This window comes from Pantherophis guttatus, chromosome 12 (genome assembly GCF_059756535.1).
Source record: "Pantherophis guttatus breed Tessera chromosome 12, ASM5975653v1, whole genome shotgun sequence".
Lineage (NCBI taxonomy): Eukaryota > Metazoa > Chordata > Lepidosauria > Squamata > Colubridae > Pantherophis > Pantherophis guttatus.
The window spans coordinates 13,232,959-13,253,163 of record NC_142074.1 but is presented as its reverse complement, the minus strand read 5'-3'; the positions used below and the strand labels follow the sequence as shown (position 1 = coordinate 13,253,163).

At 46.1% G+C, this 20,205-nt stretch overlaps 1 protein-coding gene across 1 annotated transcript; it reads left to right on the top strand.

Annotated features, from left to right (window-relative positions):
* The first annotated feature begins 6,242 nt into the window (after positions 1-6,242).
* LOC117669503 (brain-specific homeobox/POU domain protein 3-like) lies at positions 6,243-8,806 on the top strand. The gene is made up of 2 exons (XM_034424012.2): positions 6,243-6,434; positions 7,764-8,806. Exons 1-2 carry the CDS (start codon positions 6,315-6,317, stop codon positions 8,688-8,690), a joined length of 1,047 nt encoding a protein of 348 aa, XP_034279903.1. The 5' UTR covers positions 6,243-6,314; the 3' UTR covers positions 8,691-8,806.
* Positions 8,807-20,205: the final 11,399 nt, after the last annotated feature.

The following is a 20,205-nucleotide window of genomic DNA, read 5'->3' as shown; positions in this document are numbered from 1 at the left end:
ATACGATAGAAATATTTTAAGACAATGGAGGAGGAAGTAGGGGACACAAAATATGTACTCAGATGATACACTGAATGATTAATGATGCATTGTTTGTTTGTTTTTTAAAAAAACTTTTTACAAAAAAAAAGAGAGAATCACAGATCTAAGACTTTGGGCTGTCCAGAACGCAGAGCATTATAATGTATGGTGCACTTTAATCTTATATTTAACCAGTTAGGTTAATTATTTTTAAAAAAAATTGTATATCAGGAAGAACTAACAATATATGTTTTTTTAAAAAAAATATTTTATTTTAATACAAACATTTCATCTTTCATTAAATAATGTATCGTCTGGGTGCAAATATTTTGTGCAATAACAATTAAGATTTACAGCCGTACTTAATATTTTGTCTATTCTTAAATTAATACTAATATTTAACATACCTACTATTAAGAACTAACAATATATGTTGTCCTTCTAAAAACATCAGATGAAAAGGACCTATGCTTTAGATACAATAGCCATAAAGTTAAAATGAAAAAGTGACTCAAAAGCATCATATATATTGTTTCGTTCATTTTCTATTTACCGTACTTTTCAGAGTATAAGACGCACTCCCTGCCCCAACGAGGGTGGAAATGTCGGTGCATTTTATACACTGCATACGGCCATTTTTGGCCTCCCAGAACCCCGACCCACATGTCCCGTTTTTGCTCATTTTTCACAAAAATGGGATGCACAGAGGGTTTGGGAGGCCTGCAGAGTGCTCCTGGGGGCTGGGGAGGGCAAAAACTGGGTGCACAGAGGCCAAAACCTTTTTATTTTCTTGTATTCTTCTTTGAAATCTTGGTGCGTCTTATACTCCGGTGCGTCTTATAGTCTGAAAAATACGGTACCTTTTCTTTTCTTTTTTTCTTTTCTTTTCTATCTAATTCTTCCCCTCAATTATCTTCTGCTTCCACTTGATAACACTGGCACCAAATGGATATCATCGTTTAAACTTTATAAAATTAAAAAACAACAACAAAGTAAACGGATAACATTTAAGAACTTTTCTCCTGGGAATAAGGAAGGAAGAGAGTCTAGACGTGGAAAAGGGCTGATGTAGATTCTGCATAAATTGCCTTCAATCCAAAAGGCGGAATCTCTATAAAGGCCAGGTTGGGGAGATTTTTCACACACTTTCTGCAAAATCCATTCAAAAGAAAAGTTGCTGGAGCTTAATCACGGTTACTTATAAAGCTAACTTCTAATAGTGGAAAGAAAGCCAGTTTGCTGTAGTGCTTAAGGCATAAGGCTAGAAACTGGGAGACCGTGAGTTCTAGTCCTGCCTTAAGCATGAAGCCAGAAGATGAAGAGGAGGAGGAAGAGGAAGAGGAAGAGGAAGAGGAAGAAGAAGAGGAGGAGGAGGAGGAGGAGAAGGAGGAGGAGGAAGAGGAGGAGGAAGAGGAAGAAGAAGAGGAGGAGGAGGAGGAGGAGAAGGAGGAGAAAAGAGGAGGAAGAGAAAGAAGAAGAGCAGGAGGAGAAGGAGAAGGAGGAGGAGGAGGAAGAGGAGGAAGAGGAAGAGGAAGAAGAAGAGGAGGAGGAAGAAGAAGAAGAAGAGAAGGAGGAGGAGGAGGAGGAGAAAAAAGAGGAGGAAGAGAAAGAAGAAGAGGAGGAGGAGGAAGAAGAAGAGGAGGAGGAGGAGGAGAAGGAGGAGGAGGAAGAGGAGGAAGAGGAAGAAGAAGAAGAAGAAGAAGAAGAAGAAGAAGAAGAAGAAGAAAAAGAAGAAGAAGAAGAAGTTACTTTTAAGTCAACTTTTCAAAAATGAACTTTCATACTTTGATTCCAAAGAATAATAATTTTTCCAAATCAACACACACACACACACACACCAGCCAAGAAAACAACATTTCCTTACTTGTTTCAGCTTTTAACCTTTGGACTCTGCTTGTTAGAAGTCTGCCAGATTTCCCAAGGAAAATCTGCTGTTCTTGGTTTTTGTTCTGTTTTTTTCCCCGGGCACCAAGACTGGGATTGATGGAGAGAGCCATTTGGACAATTGGATGGGGGTTTGTCTGCGTTGCTAAATTTCTATAATAAGTTCCCTTTCCTGGGTCGGGCCAAGCAGAGACATTTTCTACGCAGAATCGTCTGCCTCCTCCGATCAGATGAGGGAGCCTCACTTTTGTGGGGTTGTTTTTGTTTTTTTTTTGCACAAGACATCCTATGAAATATTTAGTGGGCCGCCAAAGGCAATTACATTAGAGAAGCTAGTTAAACACCCCTTAGCCGAGGGCAGCCTCGCCCCCCCCCCACCTGCCATGTAAATCAAACAAATTGGACTCTTTTCACAATCAACACACATGATTTTATTTACAATAAATAATTTAGGGTTAAAAGAAGGAGAAGGAGAAGAAGGAGAAGGAGAAGGAGAAGAAGGAGGAGGAGGAGGAGGAGGAGGAGGAGGAGGAGGAGGAGGAGGAGGAGGAGGAGGAGGAGGAGGAGGAGGAGGAGGGACACGTTTTGTCCCGTCCGTAAATTTTTCTCCTCATTTTTTGTGCACTTTGGTGTTCTCGGCTGAGAGTTCACAGAGTCGGGGATCCTAATTTTCCTTCCTTAATGCAGGAGGTGGGGTTGAGGGAGGGTGGGAAGAGAAAGAGAGAGATTTACTGCCTGAGTGATCCTTTAAAAGATTCTTATTTCTTAATGGAAGAAAGAGCTATGTTTGCTCCAGAAATTCACCAAGTTGTCCATGCAGGATTAATGCTAAAGGAAGAGGCAATTCACCTTGTTAATTGTCCCCTCTGGCATCTTAGGTGGGTGACTGGATTTTTTTTTTTTCTTTCCCTCATTAAGATCTCTCCTTAGTCACAAAATGGAAGACCGGTTTTGAAGGGAAGGTTTTGCTGATGTGAATATTTCTTCATTCTCTCTTCTTCTTCTTCTTTTTTTTTTTAGAGCTGGAAATCAGTTCTTTTCTAATGCACTGAAAACCATCATCCACGGAAGATCCATAATTAGTAAGGTAGTCCTTTGGAAAAACTGTTTCCCCATCCCCCACACACCCAAAAGTTTACAACTCTCGGCCTTCAAACAGGCTTTAAAATGGCGGAAACAAATATCAAACACGTCAACTATGTTCTATTCAGGGATGAAATCCAGCAGGTTCTGACAGGTTCTGGAGAACCGGCAGCGGAAATTTTGAATAGTTCGGAGAACCGGCAAATACCACCTCTGTCTGGCCCCAGGAGTGGGGTGGGAATGGTGATTTTGCAATATCCTTCCCCCAGGAGTGGGGTGGGAATGGGGATTTTGCAGTATCCTTCCCCTGGAGTGGGGAGGGAATGGCAATTTTGCAGTATGCTTCCTCCAGGAGTGGGGAGGGAATGGGGATTTTGCAATATCCTTCCCCTGCAACACCCACCAAACCACACCCACCAAGCCACACCACACCCACCAAGCCACGTCCGCAGAACCAGTAGTAAAAAAAATTGGATTTCACCACTGGTTCTACTCATTCATTTTTGAGAGAAGATACCCGGAGCTTTCCAAATGTTGGGAGAACCAGCTCACATCAGATTCAACCTTCCTGGTCTATATAGATAAGCATGGAAAGCCGTTACCTTCCCACCAAAGTTGGTCCTATTTTTCTACTTGCATTTTTTACATGCTTTCGAACTGCTAGGTTAGCAGAAGCTGGGAAAAGTAACAGGAGCTCACCCTGTTAAGCGGCACTAGGGATTCGAATCGCCAAACTGCCTTTCTGATCAGCAAGCTCAGCGTCTTAGCCACTGAGCCACCACGTCCCATAGATCTATACTAGTCTCCCTTTCTTTCTTTGTCGGTAAAACATAAATTCAATACAAAAATAGTTTGTCGCGAAGGTGAATGCGTGTGAATGCTCCTGGACTGGGGCTGAAAAGAGAAAATGGAAGCAGTGGAATGCCCCATCCCATAATTGGGTAGACCAGGTTGCCCTGACCAAAAAAAAAAAAAAAACTCCACACACTTCAAAAGAGGATGGTTTGCAAAGATATACAGCTATAAGGAATGGTGCAGTGTAAACTAATTCTACCAGTGTTTCCTTTTATTTTTCCTATATCTCATGCCTTTCATTTCTTACTACCTTCTTCTAGTCTTTAGAAGAAGAAAGTAATAAGATGGTAATCAGTGGCTAAGATGCTGAGCTTGTCGATCAAGAAAGGTCATCAAGAAAGGTCGGCAGTTCGGCCCTAGTATAGGTCTCTTGTGTGAGGTTGGACTATATGACCTCCAAGGTCCCTTCTAACTCTGTTACTGTTAAATCAACGAAGCATTATGTGAGAGCCAGTGAGAATAGGCAGCTCTTCCTACCATTCAGATCCAGAGAAGTATCCACTTGCAATTTAAATGTTTATTTAACTAAAATGACATTTTGGATGCATAACTCTTCACAGCTCACATCTTTTAACAGAGAAGACCAGGGAGAAATCAGTGAAGAGAACTTAGGTAGTTTCTGTCCAGCAAGCTTCTGCATAGTTAAAATGGGCAAAACTCGGTTTTATTGAACAAACCATCTTCTAAAGTTTATTTGTTATTTATGTTATTATTCATTTGTCCGTTGGTTTCTTTTATTATCCATTTTTCAGGCAGTACTCACAGGGGATGGCACCTCAAGCGTTTTCATCCTTCCACTCTCACTGTGTGTAGGATTTTGGGATTGTCTGAGGAAAATGATTCTCCTGGAGTGAGGAAACATCTGTTAATGATCAATGTAAGGCAGGTGTTTGTCTTCTCTTCTCTTCTCTTCTCTTCTCTTCTCTTCTCTTCTCTTCTCTCCTCTCCTCTCCTCTCCTCTCCTCTCCTCTCCCCTCCCCTCCCCTCCCCTCCCCTCTTCTCTCTTCTCCCCTCCCCATCCACCTTCCTCTCCTCTCCTCTCCACTCCCCATCCACCTTCCTCCCCTCTCCTCTCCTCTCCTCTCCTCTTCTCTCCCCTCCCCATCCCTTCCCATTCATCTTCCTCTCCTCTCCTCTCCTCTCCTCTCCTCTCCTCTCCTCTCCTCTCCTCTCCTCTCCCCTCCCCTCTCCTCCCTCTCCTCCCTCTCCTCCCTCTCCCTTCTACTACTTCTCCCTGAGAGCCTCCACCCATCTCACTAGCTCAGAGGAGGTGGACAAGCTCCAGGATCCTCCTTAAGCATTGTTGTCACCCGATGGAACCTCAGAGGCCTTCTCTGTAACCTTTGGAAGATCTTCCGAGCTGAGATTCGAGGAGCTTCAACTCATTTGGTCTTCCAGAAGGTTGTGAAGACCTGGCTCTTTCCCCTCTCAAGTATTGGACTAGGATGGGGTTGAGTCAGCAAATCAAGAGTTTGATGGGTTTGGCACCTGGTGGGAAGGGAATGATTCATCTGTTTTGTTTTATACCATTGTTTTTAATGGGTCGTCATGAGCCGTCTAGGATCTTTTTACCGAGATAGGTAGCCATGCAATAGACAAACAAACATTCTTCTTCTTGTGCCATATCTGTCATCGGACGTTGGCGATCATGTTGGCCATCCTATTTTTGTCAACAACTGCACAAAAAAGCACTGCTGAGTTTTTTCCAAACCGGTCCCTTAGATTCTGAAGCCATGATGTTCTTCTTCTGCCTGGACCTCTTTGGCCTTCAATCTTTCCCTGGAGGATTAAGTTGAAGGATGCCGTATTTTTCTGGGTGTTCGCATCCCAGGTCCAAAATATTCTAACTTTCCCTTTTTAATGGCTTTGGTGATTTCCCCTTGGCTTTCCCAGATGGCTTATCACCTCCTCCTTTCTGATTTTATTAACCCAGTTTATGTAACAGCCATATAACATTGATTTGGAGAATTCCAGGCGCCAGAAAGCCGAGGGCAACTAGAAGTCTTAACTTTTAGGGTCCCTTTTCAAAGCAGAGAGTGGGAGGCACCGCTAAGCCTCTCCCGCCCAGCTTCATCCTTCTTCTTGGAGCTTCCATTGCTCAGCAACTTGCCTCTCTCTCTCTCTCCCACCCCACCTCCTCCCCACCAGCCCCAAACCGGTTGGAAGCCAGAAGGATGCCGTCGGACCGGAGAGAAGCCCGCCGCTGCCTCCTTTCCCTCCTGATGGCCAGGATCGGAGCCAGGGAGATGCTTCCCTCCCGAAAAGCGGTACCCCCAAAGGGGGCCGGGCAACGGCCGGTCCTTTCAGCCAATGAGAAGGCGGCCCGCTGGAAGGGCGTGGCCAGGACGGTCCTATAATGTCATTGAGGGTGCCGGAGCGCTCGGGCAGAGACAATAAGACCCGGCGCCGAGCTGGAGCGGCCACCTGCTCGCCTCCTCTGGTTCTTCCTCGCCGCCGCCGCCGCCGCCACCATGATGTCCATGAACAGCAAGCAGGCGTTCAGCATGCACCCCATCCTGCACGAGCCCAAGTACACCCACCTGCACTCCAGCTCCGAGGCCATCCGGAGAGCTTGCCTGCCCGCCCCGCAGGTGAGGGTCAACGGGGGTAGGTGGGTGGGTTGGTGGTAGCCGGGAAGGGAAAGGAAGCGGTTTGGAGGGGGGGTTCAGGTTGGCCAGGTTGGGGTATCCTCGCCCCCCTCTCCCTCCCCAAGGTCGCCCAGGACTCCCTTCCCTCTGGGGTCCAGATACCCTGGAGAAGACCCAAAGGGAAATCGGGTGGGCTTCGGAGCGAGCTTGGCAGATGCCACCGGGAAAATCTCCCCGGGTTTTCCGCGGGGATGCAGACGGCACCGACTCTCCCCGCCCCCCCGTCCCATGTCCCCTAACCCCCAACCCCGCCGCGACGCCGAAGGGTGGGAGAGTTGCAACGTCCCGCTCGGTGTAGCTTCTGGTTTGGTGGGGAGATCGAACCTCGAAGAGAAGAAGCTCCAGACCTGAAAAAACGTCATGAAGCCTGGATAGGGAGCCTGGATAGCTCTGCAGACTAAAAGCACTCTAATTTAACACCAGCTGTCTGCAATTAAAGTAAGTTCGAATCTCGCCAGGCTCGAGGTTGACTCAGCCTTCCATCCTTTCTAAGGTAGGTAAATTGAGGACCCAGTTTGTGGGGGGCAATAAGCTGACTTTGTATAAAATATACAAAAGTATGAAGGTTATTGCTTAACACACTGTAAGCCGCCCTGAGTCTCCGGAGAAGGGCGGCATATAAATCAAATTTAAAAAAAAATGTTGTTAGACCCCCCCCCACTCCCTTCCTCCAGCGTTACCCTCGGTCCCTCAAACGCACAACTGCCAAAAGCTCCCCCCAACAACTACTATTTCTGCCTCTTTCAAGCTCCAAGGTTTGAAGAGGCTGGGACGCTTCAAGGAGAGGGGAGGGGGCGGTTAGGATGGGTTCCGGGAGGGCCTTAGAGCGAGATTGGGGGGTCGGTGGGCAAGAATTGGCTAGGGATGAAGACATAGATTCCCGCGGGGTCTTTCTGTCTTGGCTGCGCATGCTGGGGACTGTAGTTCCGGGATATTTTGGTGGCCCGAAGGGGGGAAAGCAGTGGGGCGAGAGGGGAAACCCAGCAAAGTTGGGGGAGGGGGGGAAACGTTCCGACGATCCCAGATGTTCCCCATTTCAGGGTTCGCCCGTCGGGCCTGCTGTGGCACGAAGGAACCGGGGTTCGCAAACGAAGAAGTTGGCGGGAGGTTAGCACTGGCGTCTCCCGGCGGTTTAATTAATTTAATTTAATTATATGTCGCCCCTCTCCGAAGATTCAGGGCGGCTCACAATACATTTTAAAAAAATCATTCCCCCTCTCTAAGCCCCGTGTCGTCTCTCTTCTTCCTTTCCGTCCCCCCTAAACCTCGCAGCTGCAGAGCAATTTCTTCGCCGGCCTGGACGAGACGTTGCTGCGCGGGGCCGAGGCGCTGGCGGCCGTGGATCTGGTCTCGCAGAAAAGCCACCCTTTCAAGCCGGACGCCACTTACCACACCATGAGCAGCGTCTCCGTCTCCTGCACGCCCACCTCCTCCTCCGTCCACCTGCACCCGGCTTCGGTGCTCAGCGGCCACGCGCACCACGCGCCCCCGCACCAGCCGGCCCAGGGCCTGGAAGGCGAGCTCTTGGAGCACCTCACCTCGGCTTTGCCACTCCCCGACGTGGGCGCCGCGTCCGCCCACCCGCATCCTCATCACTCCGCTCACCTGACGGGCCTCAACGGCCTGGGCCACCCGGCCCACGGGCAGCCCCCCCTGGCTATGGGGCCCCACCCGCCGCACGGCTTGGCCTCCCACCCCGCCGTCTTGGCGGGCCCCGAGACGGAGACGGACCCGCGGGAGCTGGAAGCCTTCGCCGAGCGCTTCAAGCAGAGGCGCATCAAGTTAGGCGTGACTCAAGCCGACGTGGGGTCGGCCTTGGCCAACCTCAAGATCCCGGGCGTGGGTTGCCTTAGCCAGAGCACCATCTGCCGCTTCGAGTCGCTCACCCTCTCGCACAATAACATGGTGGCCCTCAAACCCATCCTGGAAGCCTGGCTGGAAGAAGCCGAGCGCGCCCAGCGCGAAAAGCTAGCCAAGCCCGAGGCTTACTCGACGGGCGACAAGAAGCGCAAACGCACCTCCATCGCGGCGCCCGAGAAACGCTCGCTCGAGGCTTACTTCGCCGTCCAGCCGCGACCCTCCTCCGAGAAGATCGCGGCCATCGCCGAGAAACTGGACCTCAAGAAAAACGTGGTGAGGGTCTGGTTTTGCAACCAGAGACAGAAACAGAAGCGCATGAAGTTCTCCGCCGCTTATTAAGACGCTGCGGAGGGGGAAAATGGGGGGGCGGGAGGAAGGGGCTGCCCCCCCCACGCCACGCCACGCGCGGGACTTTGGGAGGCGCCGCGGACGGTGAAATTGGGGCGCCGCTTTCCTTGCACGCCCCCCCCCGAAGGTGGAGGCCTGCTTCCTTCGGTGGGCGCTTCAAGCCATCCCGGACTTTTGGGACCGCTCCTTCCCTCCGGCCGAGGTGTGCGTGTCGTGGGAGGCGAGCGGATAAGAACTGAGTCCCCACGCCCAGCGAGGGGGGGAAAAAACCCAACCAACTCAACAAAGCAGCAAAAGACATTCTCTCGTTTTCTAAATAAAAGAACAATAGGAACAATTCAAAGCGTTACACCGAAGGGGAGGGGGGGTCCCTCCTCCTCCTCCTCCTCCTCCTCCCGGGGGGGGGACCCTCCCCTTCCTCACGCCTGTACCGTATTCCTGGTGAGTGGCAAAAGTGGGGGGTTCTTTTTTCCCCATCCCTCACCCCGTGCGTTTCTTTTCTTTTCTTTTGATCGAACGGAAGGGAGGGGGGAGACCTTTCAGTCCTGGTCATCTTAACCCCCAACCCCATAATTTACAGGGGGGGGGAAGACCACTTGCATCGTTTCTCTATTTAAGATATGCACTGATGTGGCGTGAGATTGAGTTTTGGATCGCCGTTTTAGTAGTTAAGGCGATATATACACCGACTTCGCCCTTTATTTCGGCGAAGGGGGGTAAAAAAATTAGAAAAGAGCAGTGGTGAAATCCAATTTTTTTTTACTACCGGTTCTGTGGGCGTGGCAGGGGAAGGATATTGCAAAATCTCCATTCCCACCCCACTCCAGGGGAAGGAGACTGCAAAGTCTCCATACCCACCCAACTCCAAGGGAAGGATATGCAAAATCCCCATTCCCTCCCCCTCTGGAGCCAGCCAGTGGTGGTATTTGCCAGTTCTCCAAACTACTCAAAATTTCCACTATAGGTTCTCCGAACTGCGCAAAATTTCCACTACCGGTTCGTCAGAACCTGCTGGATTTCACCCCTGGAAAAGAGACGAATCATCCAAAACCAGACCAAAAAAAAAAAAGGATCTTCAACCCCCCCACCACTTCCCTCCACTCCACCCCACCCCACCCCCTACACCCCCCCCTCTGGCTTCCCTCCTCCGCATGCTTCGGTTCTCTCCTTTCTCCTGATAGAAAGACACCCACCTCCCCTTCCTCGCCTGGTTTGCAATAAAGTGTCGTGTTCCTACCTCATCCGTCGAAGCGAGAAAAGAGGAGAAAGTTACGAGCGAAAGAAAGAAAGAAAGCAAACGGGGGGAGGGGAGGGGCAAAGAAACCGGGGGCCTGGGCGTTTTGGCGGGGCAAGAAGATGCTTTGATTTAAACTTTTAATTTGACATTACACGAAAGATGTGAACGGCTGTATAATTTCACTGTAAACAAAAAAAAAAAAAAGTGGGGAGGGGAAGTGGGAGGGAGGGAGGAGGGAAAGGACCGCGCTTTGACAATCAATTAAACCTCGCGTTCGTGACTCCTTGAGCCCCGTTTGGAATGCAGCTGGATTTTCACGAGAGGGAGGCGCGCTTGGGTGTCGAGGCGCCGTTGGATCGTTCAAGAGTACCGTTTGACTTCTGCTGTTTTCCTCTTCACCTTCTCGATCTTCCCTACCCTCTTTACAGCTCCTCCAGGCACTCATTTCTTTGGGGGTGGGGGTGGGGGAAAGGAGGGGGGGTGTTTCTTAATTTATACGCCTTTTTTAAAAAAAAAAAAACACGAGCACCCTGTTTTGCAAACTTAAGTTCTTTGCAAAAATAATCATAATAATAATAATTCACAGAGCACTTTTTCTAAGAAGCTTGTTTTCCCTTCGGTTGCTTTATCCAGGGAGATGCCCTCTATTTCTTTTATTCTTTCTTTAAAAAAACAAACAAACAACCGGGGAGGGGGGGGAGAAAGGGAGTGTCTCTCTCGTTTGTGTGGGTGTGAGAGGAACGCTTTTTTTTGTGTTCGGTGTATGCTCCCAGAATTTCAAATAAAAACATGCACGTTTTACCTCTTCCCGTTCCAAGGCTTTGGATCACCCCGGCGAGAAGCGAACCCTAAACGAAGTGGTGGGGAGGGGAAGAGGGAGGGGAGGGAGAGCGAAATTTAAAACCGCTTTTCTCTCCCGCCCGCTCCCTGATCGCTAGAGGCGTTTTTGTTCCGTGTGACTCTGCGTTTGTGCCTTGCGAGGATGAATTGATCCCCTTTCGTTTCACTCTTAAGATACCTGCGTCGTTCAGAAGACGATCAAATATCACCCCGACCCCACAAGCTCTAAATTCCAACGTTCATACAACACGATTCACTTAACCCGATCTGGTGAAGACTTTAGTTCCCTAAACTTGGCATTAAAGCTTGGTTGGGTTGGGTTGTGTGTGGTTTAACGAGTTATTATTATTATTATTATTATTATTATTATTATTATTATTATTATTATTATTATTATTATTATTATTATATGCCGCCCTTCTCCGGAGACTCAGGGTGGCTTACAATGCGTTAAGCAATAGCCTTCATACTTTTGTATATTTATACAAAGTCAGTTTATTGCCCCCATAATCTGGGTCCTCATTTAACCTACCTTAGAAAGGATGGAAGGCTGAGTCAACCTTGAGCCTGGTGAGATTTGAACTTGCAGTAATTGCAGGCAGCAGATGTAAGTGGATGTTAATAACAGTGCTTTAGTCTGCTGAGCCACCAGAGCTCCTTGTACCAAATCAGAGATTTTGCTATTACAGTGTGTTTGTGAGCATACAGCAAACATCCGGATTGCATTACCCCGTTGGGTGAACTTCATAGGGCTGTTGGCAAAAATAGGATGGCCAACATGATCGCCAACGTCCGATGACGGATGTGGCACAAGAAGAAGAGAAGGAGAAGGAGAAGGAGAAGGAGAAGGAGAAGGAGAAGGAGAAGGAGAAGGAGAAGGAGAAGGAGAAGTTGTCTGAACTCCGTCAGTTCCCCAGACCGAATAAGGATTCTCGCTTGGGCTGTTTATAGTTCGCAAATTCCGATAAGAATCACTCGATCCTCAATTAGCTAAGGCGCGCTAAAGTTTTGTTTTATTCCGTCCATTAGGCCAGTCCTAAGAAGGCCACGTTCAGCTGATAGCAGATGATTAATAATAGCAATTGTAACGATCATTTCTTAGATGACTCCCCACCAACCTCCAAATTCTAAGGATTTTTGTTTTTCTGTTGGGGGAGGGGGGCTGCGCGCCTGTGATTTATAGTCCTCCGCCCCCCCCCCCCACCCCGCGCCCTCCAACCCGGCTTTTGAAACCAATCTGGGATTCCCCGGCGGCTTCTGCAGTGCCGAGGTCGGGCCGAAGGAGCCCCCGAGACACCGAGAAATCAACCAAATATTTCATTACAGGCTGTAGATTGAGTTGTCGATACAACCCTTTGAAGCTGAAAATGCTTTCTATTAAAGTGATTCCTGATCAAAAGTTAGACAGGCGGGGAAACAGCTCGAGGAGAGAGAGAGAGAGAGAGAGAGAGAGAGAGAGAGAGAGGAAGAGAGGGAGGGAGGGAGGGAGAGAGAGAGAGAGAGAGAGAGAGAGAGAGAGAGAGACAGAGACAGAGACAGAGACAGAGACAGAGACAGAGACAGAGACAGAGAGAGAGAGAGAGATGAAGTCCTCCAGGGTTAAAGTTGCCAAGGTTGGAGACCCTTACCCTAAGCCTTCCTTCTGTGGAGTGTGTGCTGGGTGGGTGGGTGTGTCTACACACCATTATTGCGCTTCCAAAAATAAAAGAAGTTTAAACTCCCTCTTTCTTTTTGCAACAACCCTGTAGTGCAGGCTACATCAAAGAATAGAGTGTGGCCCATTCAGAATGGAGACATCCCCACACCACTGTCAGACTACATGTCTCAATCTTGTCTCACTCTTTGTCCTAAAATCAGAAAGAATACCCCCAAAAATTGTTTTAGTGTATGTATGCATTTATTAAACGTATGTAGAAACCCAATCCGTAAGTTATGTGGAAGACGTGAGTGAGGCAGGCCGCTTCTTCTTACAATGGGCAAACCACCACTCTAGCAAGAGGAATGTGGCCATTCAGGGAAAGAATCCAAAAATGGAAAAGTTGTTCAAACAAAACTCACACATTCTAACTCTAAAGGTAAAGGTTTCCCTCGCACATACAGTATGTGCTAGTCGTTCCCGACTCTAGGGGGCGGTGCTCATCCCCGTTTCAAAGCCGAAGAGCCAGCGCTGTCGGAAGAGTTCTCCGTGGTCATGTGGCCGGCATGACTAAATGCCAAAGGCGAACAGAACGCTGTTACCTTCCCACCAAAGGTGGTCCCTATTTTTCTACTTGCATTTTTTAACTGCTTTCGAACTGCTAGGTTGGCAGAAGCTGGGACAAGTCACGGGAGCTCACCCCGTTATGCGGCACTAGGGATTCGAACCGCTGAACTGCCACTGAGACACCGCACCCTTGTATCCTAACTCTACAGAGTGTCAACTCTTGTGCAAAGCACAAAGAGGTGGTTCTTCTGACTCAATCTCCAATGATCCAACTCTTCACCCAATGCAGGAGACCATAATCTCCTCCCAACCAACCGACAAGCCTTTTCCTCTGGATATTAGGAGCAGCTAGCCAACTTCCAAGACCCCCTTCTGTGGATTTCTTTTTGTGCCAGATGGTTGCCTACTAGTGGCTCATTCTGACCCAACAAGGCCACTCGTTGCCTGGAGAGAAAAGGGCACAGACTGCAGAAAGATGTCAAGGAAGCTTCTGGATTCATCAACAGAGCCCCTTTCAGCTACCACACTTCAAATGATGATGATAAGATTCTAGGGGCTGTATTGCTGACAGGGAGGAAATTATTGGTGTCTTTCTCCCCTGGGAAGATTACTCCCTGAGTAGGATAGATAGGTGATGCTTCTGGCCATTGCCATCTTCAAGAAAATGCCTAGCACATTTGAGCAGGGAAGCAGGAAACTTTAAGAGCTCCGGATAGCAGGACATGTTTAACGGGTCTGGGTTGGGACAGGGGGGAAGCAGGTTTTCCAACCACCTAAAACTCCGGGAAAGTAAAAAAAAAAGAATAAAATCTGGGGTTGAACTACCTTCACAGAGCTGACAACTGTGTGGTGTGAATCCAATCAACTAGAACTCTCTCTTGCTCTCCAGTTTTTGTTTTTGTTTTTAATTTGATTTATATGCCGCCCTTCTCCGGAGACTCAGGGCGCCTTACAATGCGTTAAGCAATAGCCTTCATACTTTTGTATATTTATACAAAGTCAGCTTATTGCCCCCACAAACTGGGTCCTCAATTTACCTACCTTAGAAAGGATGGAAGGCTGAGTCAACCTTGGGGAGATTCGAACTTGCAGTAATTGCAGGCAGCTGAATGTTAATAACAGGCTATTAGTCTGCTGTGCCACCAGGTCCCAGTTGTTCTTCTCTTTGTGCCTTAGTTTCTAAGTAGGATTGTAAACTTCTCTAAGAGTTGCAGATGGAGTTCATAAAACACGTGTTGCTTGATTACTGCATTAATCCATCTTTCTGGTATGGTACAATTAATTGAGGCTAGCCAAATGGGCTGGAGTTGCACAGGCCACTTAGCATTCACACAACCTTACTGCGATCAGGAATAAAACTCAAAACATTCAGAAGGTTTGAAAGGTTTTAACTGACCTGTGGAAGCAAGCTGGAAGGTGTCCCGGAGTTCATCACGTCCAACCCTCTGCCTGAAAATAGGTTGGAGTTACAGTGCAGCCCATAAGAAGGTTGGATCTGAGATGGATGGCTTTCAGGTCTTGACTCAAAGAAGAAGATAGCCAGGGCGGCCAATCTGTCCCCACTGCCCAACAGTGTCCAATGTAGTGTTCAGTGTAGACCAGGACTGCCCAATCTTGGCAACTTGAAGACCTGACTGGGAATTCTGGAACTTGAAGTGCACAAGTCTTAAAGTTGCCCAAGGTTGGACACCTCTGCTGTAGACTGCTTGGCGTCGTCTCTAGTTATTATTTGGTGATGGACATTTTCACCCATCAGCCTCTCACAAGCAACGTGGGGGGGGGGGAAACCAGCTGCCAGCAGTTCATACATATGAAAATAGGCAGACCTTGGGATTCATTTTCAGATACCCCTCCAACTTTGCAGGATAAGTTTCTGTTTTTCCTAAGTGTAAAGATCACCCCATTATTGGTCTGCAGGGGCTCCATAGGACCACAATCTTGGGCACCCTCCAAGATTGGGATGGGGAAGGGAGGGGGATCTTGAACATCCTTCCTTTGGGCTGGGGTGAGGACGGGGTGAATCTCTGTCAAAGGAATAGAATAGAGTAGAGTAGAGTAGAGTAGAGTAGAGTAGAGTAGAGTAGAGTAGAGTAGAGTAGAGTAGAGTAGAGTAGAGTAGAGTAGAGTAGAATAGAATAGAATAGAATAGAATAGAGAAAAAAATGGAATGGAATGGAATGGAATGGAATGGAATGGAATGGAATGGAATGGAATAGAATAGAATAGAATAGAATAGAATAGAATAGAATAGAATAGAATAGAATAGAATAGAATAGAATAGAATAGTAGAGTAGAGTAAATAGGATAGGATAGGATAGGATAGGATAGGATAGGATAGGATAGGATAGGATAGGATAGAATAGAATAGAATAGAATAGAATAGAATAGAATAGAATAGAATAGAATAAAGAAAAAATGGAATGGAGTGGAGTGGAGTGGAGTGGAGTGGAGTGGAGTGGAGTGGAGTGGAGTAGAGTAGAGTAGAGTAGAGTAGAGTAGAGTAGAGTAGAGTAGAGTAGAGTAGAATAAATAGAATAGAATAGAATAGAATAGAATAGAATAGAATAGAATAGAATAGAATAGAATATTGGCCAAGTGAGATTGGACACATAAGGAATTTGTCTTGGTGCATAGGCTCTCAGTGTACATAAAGAAAAGATACATTCATCAAGAATCATAAAGTACAACACTTAATGATAGTCATATGGTACAAATAAACAATCAGGAAACAATATCAATATAAATAGTAAGGAACATCCCAGTTGTAAAATTGTGCCATGGAAAATGCAGGCAGGTTCTCTAGTAAATGAACTGATTTGAGCAACTGAAGTCTCCATGCTAAGTTATTGTTGTTGTTTTTTTAAAAAAAGGCAATCATCAAAGGGACCAGAGCCAATGGGAACTAGCCAGGAATCTGTTTTTCTTTCGATCCATGTGAAATATTTAAGACCTGCAGAATTCTGGTTGGAAGGAGGAAACTTAACCATCAGTTCCTTAAAGTGTTGCCTTGTTTAATGAGGACTTAGTGATGGAATTAAGGCTGACTTTAAAATAACCACAGAAGAATGACTTCACTTGGATTTATTTTCACCGGCACTGGGTTCCTCTCTGAATTTCCTAGCAATTTCGCCCATAAATTGCTTCTCCCCACCAAAAAGCCTTGGTAGTACAGGGGTTTAAGGCACCCTGTTATTAAGCTGGTTATTAAGACCAGCTGCCTGCAATTACTGCAGGGTTCGAATCTCGCCAAGGCTCAAGGTTGACTCAGCCTTCCATCCTTTCTAAGGTAGGTAAATTGAGGACCCAGTTTGTGGGGGCAATAAGCTGACTTTGAATAAATATACAAAAGGATGAAGGCTATTGCTGAGCACATTGTAAGCCGCCCTGAGTCTTCGGAGAAGGGCGGCATATAAATCAAATTAAAAATAAATAAATAAATAAATAAATAAATCTCTCTTAAGCGATCTCCTATAATAGAAACACTGAATTAACTGGGGACGTAACTTTCAAATAATAATTTAAAAAAAGGCACATTTGTTTTCAGCATCACTGAATTCAAATCTAGGGGATGAAATGATACCAAACCAGGTTTCTGCAAATATTCACAATTTGTGTCCTTACTCTTTTTTTTTTGTATCAAGTTAACACACTTTGCATTAAGTGGGTTTCCTACCACTCCTATCCAGAGCTGCCCAACCATTTCTCCTTCCTTAAAATGCCAGGATATCTCTTGGAAGGGCAATCGGGGAAATGTTGGCCTGAGTTACATTGCAAAACACGCAACTAAACATTGCATGTTGCAAAACACGCAACTAAAGCACCCAGGTTTGCCTTTATCTATCCTTTCCTGTTCCCTTCTTTCTTTTGGTTAACTTGTGGAGGATCTGAAGACACCTTCAGATCAACCAAGATGGTTGAAGAGCAACAAAGATGATTAGGGGGCTGGAGGCTAAAACATCTGAAGAAGGGTTGCAGGAATTGGGAGTGTCTGGTCTAGTGAAAAGAAAAGACTAGGGGTGACATGATAGCTGTGTTCCAACATTTGAGGGACTGCCTGCCATCAAGAAGAAGGGGTCAACCTATTTTCAAAGCATCAGAAGGCAAAAGATGGAACAAAGGATGGAAACTAACCAAGGAGAGAAACAACCTCGAACTAAGGAGAAATTTCCTGACAGTTAGAACAATTAACCAACAGGACGAGTTGCCTTCAGAAGTCGTGTCTGCTCCAAAACTGGACGAGAAGAAGAGATTGGACTGCCACTTGTCTGGAATGGTCTAGGGTCTCCTCCTTGAGCAGGGGGTTGGACTAGAAGACCTCCAAGGTCCTTTCCAGCTCTGTTATTATCCAATAAACGTCAAGTATTAAAACATGCCATTAAAAGGACATTACACTGCACGGAAGAAAGAAGCAGCTGTAAACTGACACCAAGAATTTTTCTTGTTCCAGTGGGGCACACCAGTTTGCCGTTAGGATTCCCTGTCCCATCATCCACTAACCCAAAACGCTCTCACGTGAAAACCAGCCCCCATCAGCCACTTCCGAGAGTTTTCCTTACAGTATTTCATAAGCTAATGGTTGGGGAAAGGAAAAAGAGTTGTTGGAAGTTTGCTCTGAGCAAAAACCACTTTTAAATCTACTGTAGTTCACCCAGGGGACTGTCCTGATTCCCCACCCCACCCCACCCCCCACCCCCGTGCTGGCTTTCTTTAGATCGAAGAGACTGAACTTGTCGATCAGAAAGGTCGTCGGCAGTTCGGCAGTTCGAATCCCTAGTACAGGTTTCCTGCGTGAGCAGGGGGTTGGACTAGATGACCTCCAAAGTCCTTTCGAACTCTGTTACTGTTATTATTATTATTAGATCAAGCATGGAGAAATTATAGATAGATAGATAGAGAGAGAGAGAGAGAGAGAGAGATGAGAGCTAAATAGCTTGAAATAGATCTATGCTGGTCTCCCTTTATTTCTTTATCAGCGAAATATAAATTTTAAATATAAATTTTAAAGAGTCCCTCAATCTCTTCTTGCAGGGTTGATATTTCTAGGGTGAGCTGATAGAGGAGGATTGTCCAAGCAACGGGCAAAAAATAAAAATAGGGAAACAAATGAACAGGATTGTGAGGTTTATAGGTGCGGCCACAAACCCCGGGGGGGGGGGTGGCGGGGGAAATTACAAAAGTAACCCCAATGCTGTGAAACAGTAAAAAAAAATCATAACAAACAAACAACCGGTAAATTTTAAAAAGCCCTTCAGAAGCAGATCAAAAGGAGAGCTTTTCCCAATCAGGTGCCCCTCCCTCTCCACCCCCCCCCCACAACCCATGTGTCCAGCAACAACTCTCTCGTCACTCATGTCAGAAAGCAGCCGTGCTGGTTGGGGAAATGGGATTTTTGGGGTCCTGAACGGCACCTCCTTGGGACCAATCGAATCCCTGGCAGTGCGAAAGCTATTGCTAGGATCCCGCTGGGGGAAATCCCGGGCAGAGCAAGGAAGCCCCTGTTCCTTCCTTCCTTCCTTCCTTCCTTCCTTCCTTCCTTCCTTCCTTCCTTCCTTCCTTCCTTTGCCTTTTTTCCCCTCCCCCTTGCCCCATTTCTATTTTTGCTGCTCTTAAATATGCAGGTTCGTTGAAATCTTCATGGCTCAGTCACATGACTGGACCTATCCTTCCCGTTTTGGCGCTACATCTACTGGCTGCAAATTCCTTGAATTTCCTTGGAGGGGCAGGTTTTCTCTCCCCCCTCCCTCTGGTACTTTTTCTGGAGAAAGAAAGAAAGAAAGAAAGAAAGAAAGAAAGAAAGAAAGAAAGAAAGAAAGAAAGAAAGAAAGAAAGAAGGAAGGAAGGAAGGAAGGAAAGAAAGAAAAAGATAGAAAGAAGGAAAGAAAGAAAGAAAGACAAGAAAAATAAAGAAAGAAGGAAAGAAAGAAAGAAAGACAAGAAAAAGAAAGAAAGAAAGAAGGAAGGAAGGAAGGAAGGAAGGAAGGAAGAAAGAAAGAAAGAAAGAAAGAAAGAAAGAAAGAAAGAAAGAAAAAGAAAATTCATTTCTGAAAGAACACAGAATTACATTTTCATTCATTAATTGCTCTGAAACCTTGTATTGGCAGTCATCACTGTTTTGTTTGCTTGCTTTTATTTCCACACAAGCGTGTTTCTCTGGGTTTTTGTATAAGTTGATGTGTGTGTGTGTGTATATATATGTGTGTATGATATTAAGTTCTTCAAAACATACATCACCTAAGCCGAGAACAAAAAAAATCAGTTCGTGAATCCTAGGAATAAATCCTAGGAATTAACAGTCTTGGTAGGTTAAAAAAAAATAGAGGAAAAGCAATTTTACTAAGAGAAACGATGAAAAGAAAAAATATTGAACAGAGAAAAAAATAAAAACAAAGAGAAACAACAAAACAGTTGTTTTAAATAAATGGTTCCTATAAAAAGACACATGAATATTTCGGTCACTTTACAAAGGGGGGGGGAGAGTAAGTAAGTTATGCAAAGTTTTTGGGAAATAAAAGTGTTAAAATGTAGCTGGTCTAATTCATTCCTGCAGTTTTCCAGAAGAAAAATTGGAATCTCTTTCTTTGTCAAGCTTTAAGAGAGTCTTTAATATGCTTGAAATGATTGATGATGATGTCGATGATGATGAGAAAAGAAAACTCCACTGTCTCCCTTCTGTTGGATTTGTAAACTACTGTCTACTGCTTGAGGGAATCCTCTGTACCAGAAAGAGAGAAGAGGGGGAATGAATGTATATAATATTGCAATACTACCTTTGCTAAGAATTTGGTATTTCTGTTTCTTTCTTTCTTTTTTTAAAGGAACCAATCAATTAGATTGTAATGTGATCACCACTCTGGGTGATGTGCAGTCAAAACTATTGTTGCTGATTCTTCTCCAATGTGGACCTCAAGCTAAGCATCGGATAACAGAAGTTTCTGCCTCTAGTTATCACTACAGAAATCTCCTTATCGATTTCTCTGGAGACCCGGGAATTTGAGCTAACAGCTGCTTGGGCTTTTCTTTTTTTTTTTCTTATGCAAAAGTTGGTTTCTTTGGGATTTAGATCCTGCAGTTCCCGATGGATTTCGAATTTGTCTTCTGGAGAAGAGACTATATACTGTAATTCTGGGGGAGGGGGGACAATTCTTTGTTGCTTTTGATAAATATTTACAAACATATTCGGGGCTTCTTCGGGAGCTTAACTACCAAGTCACTTTATAAGGGAGAGA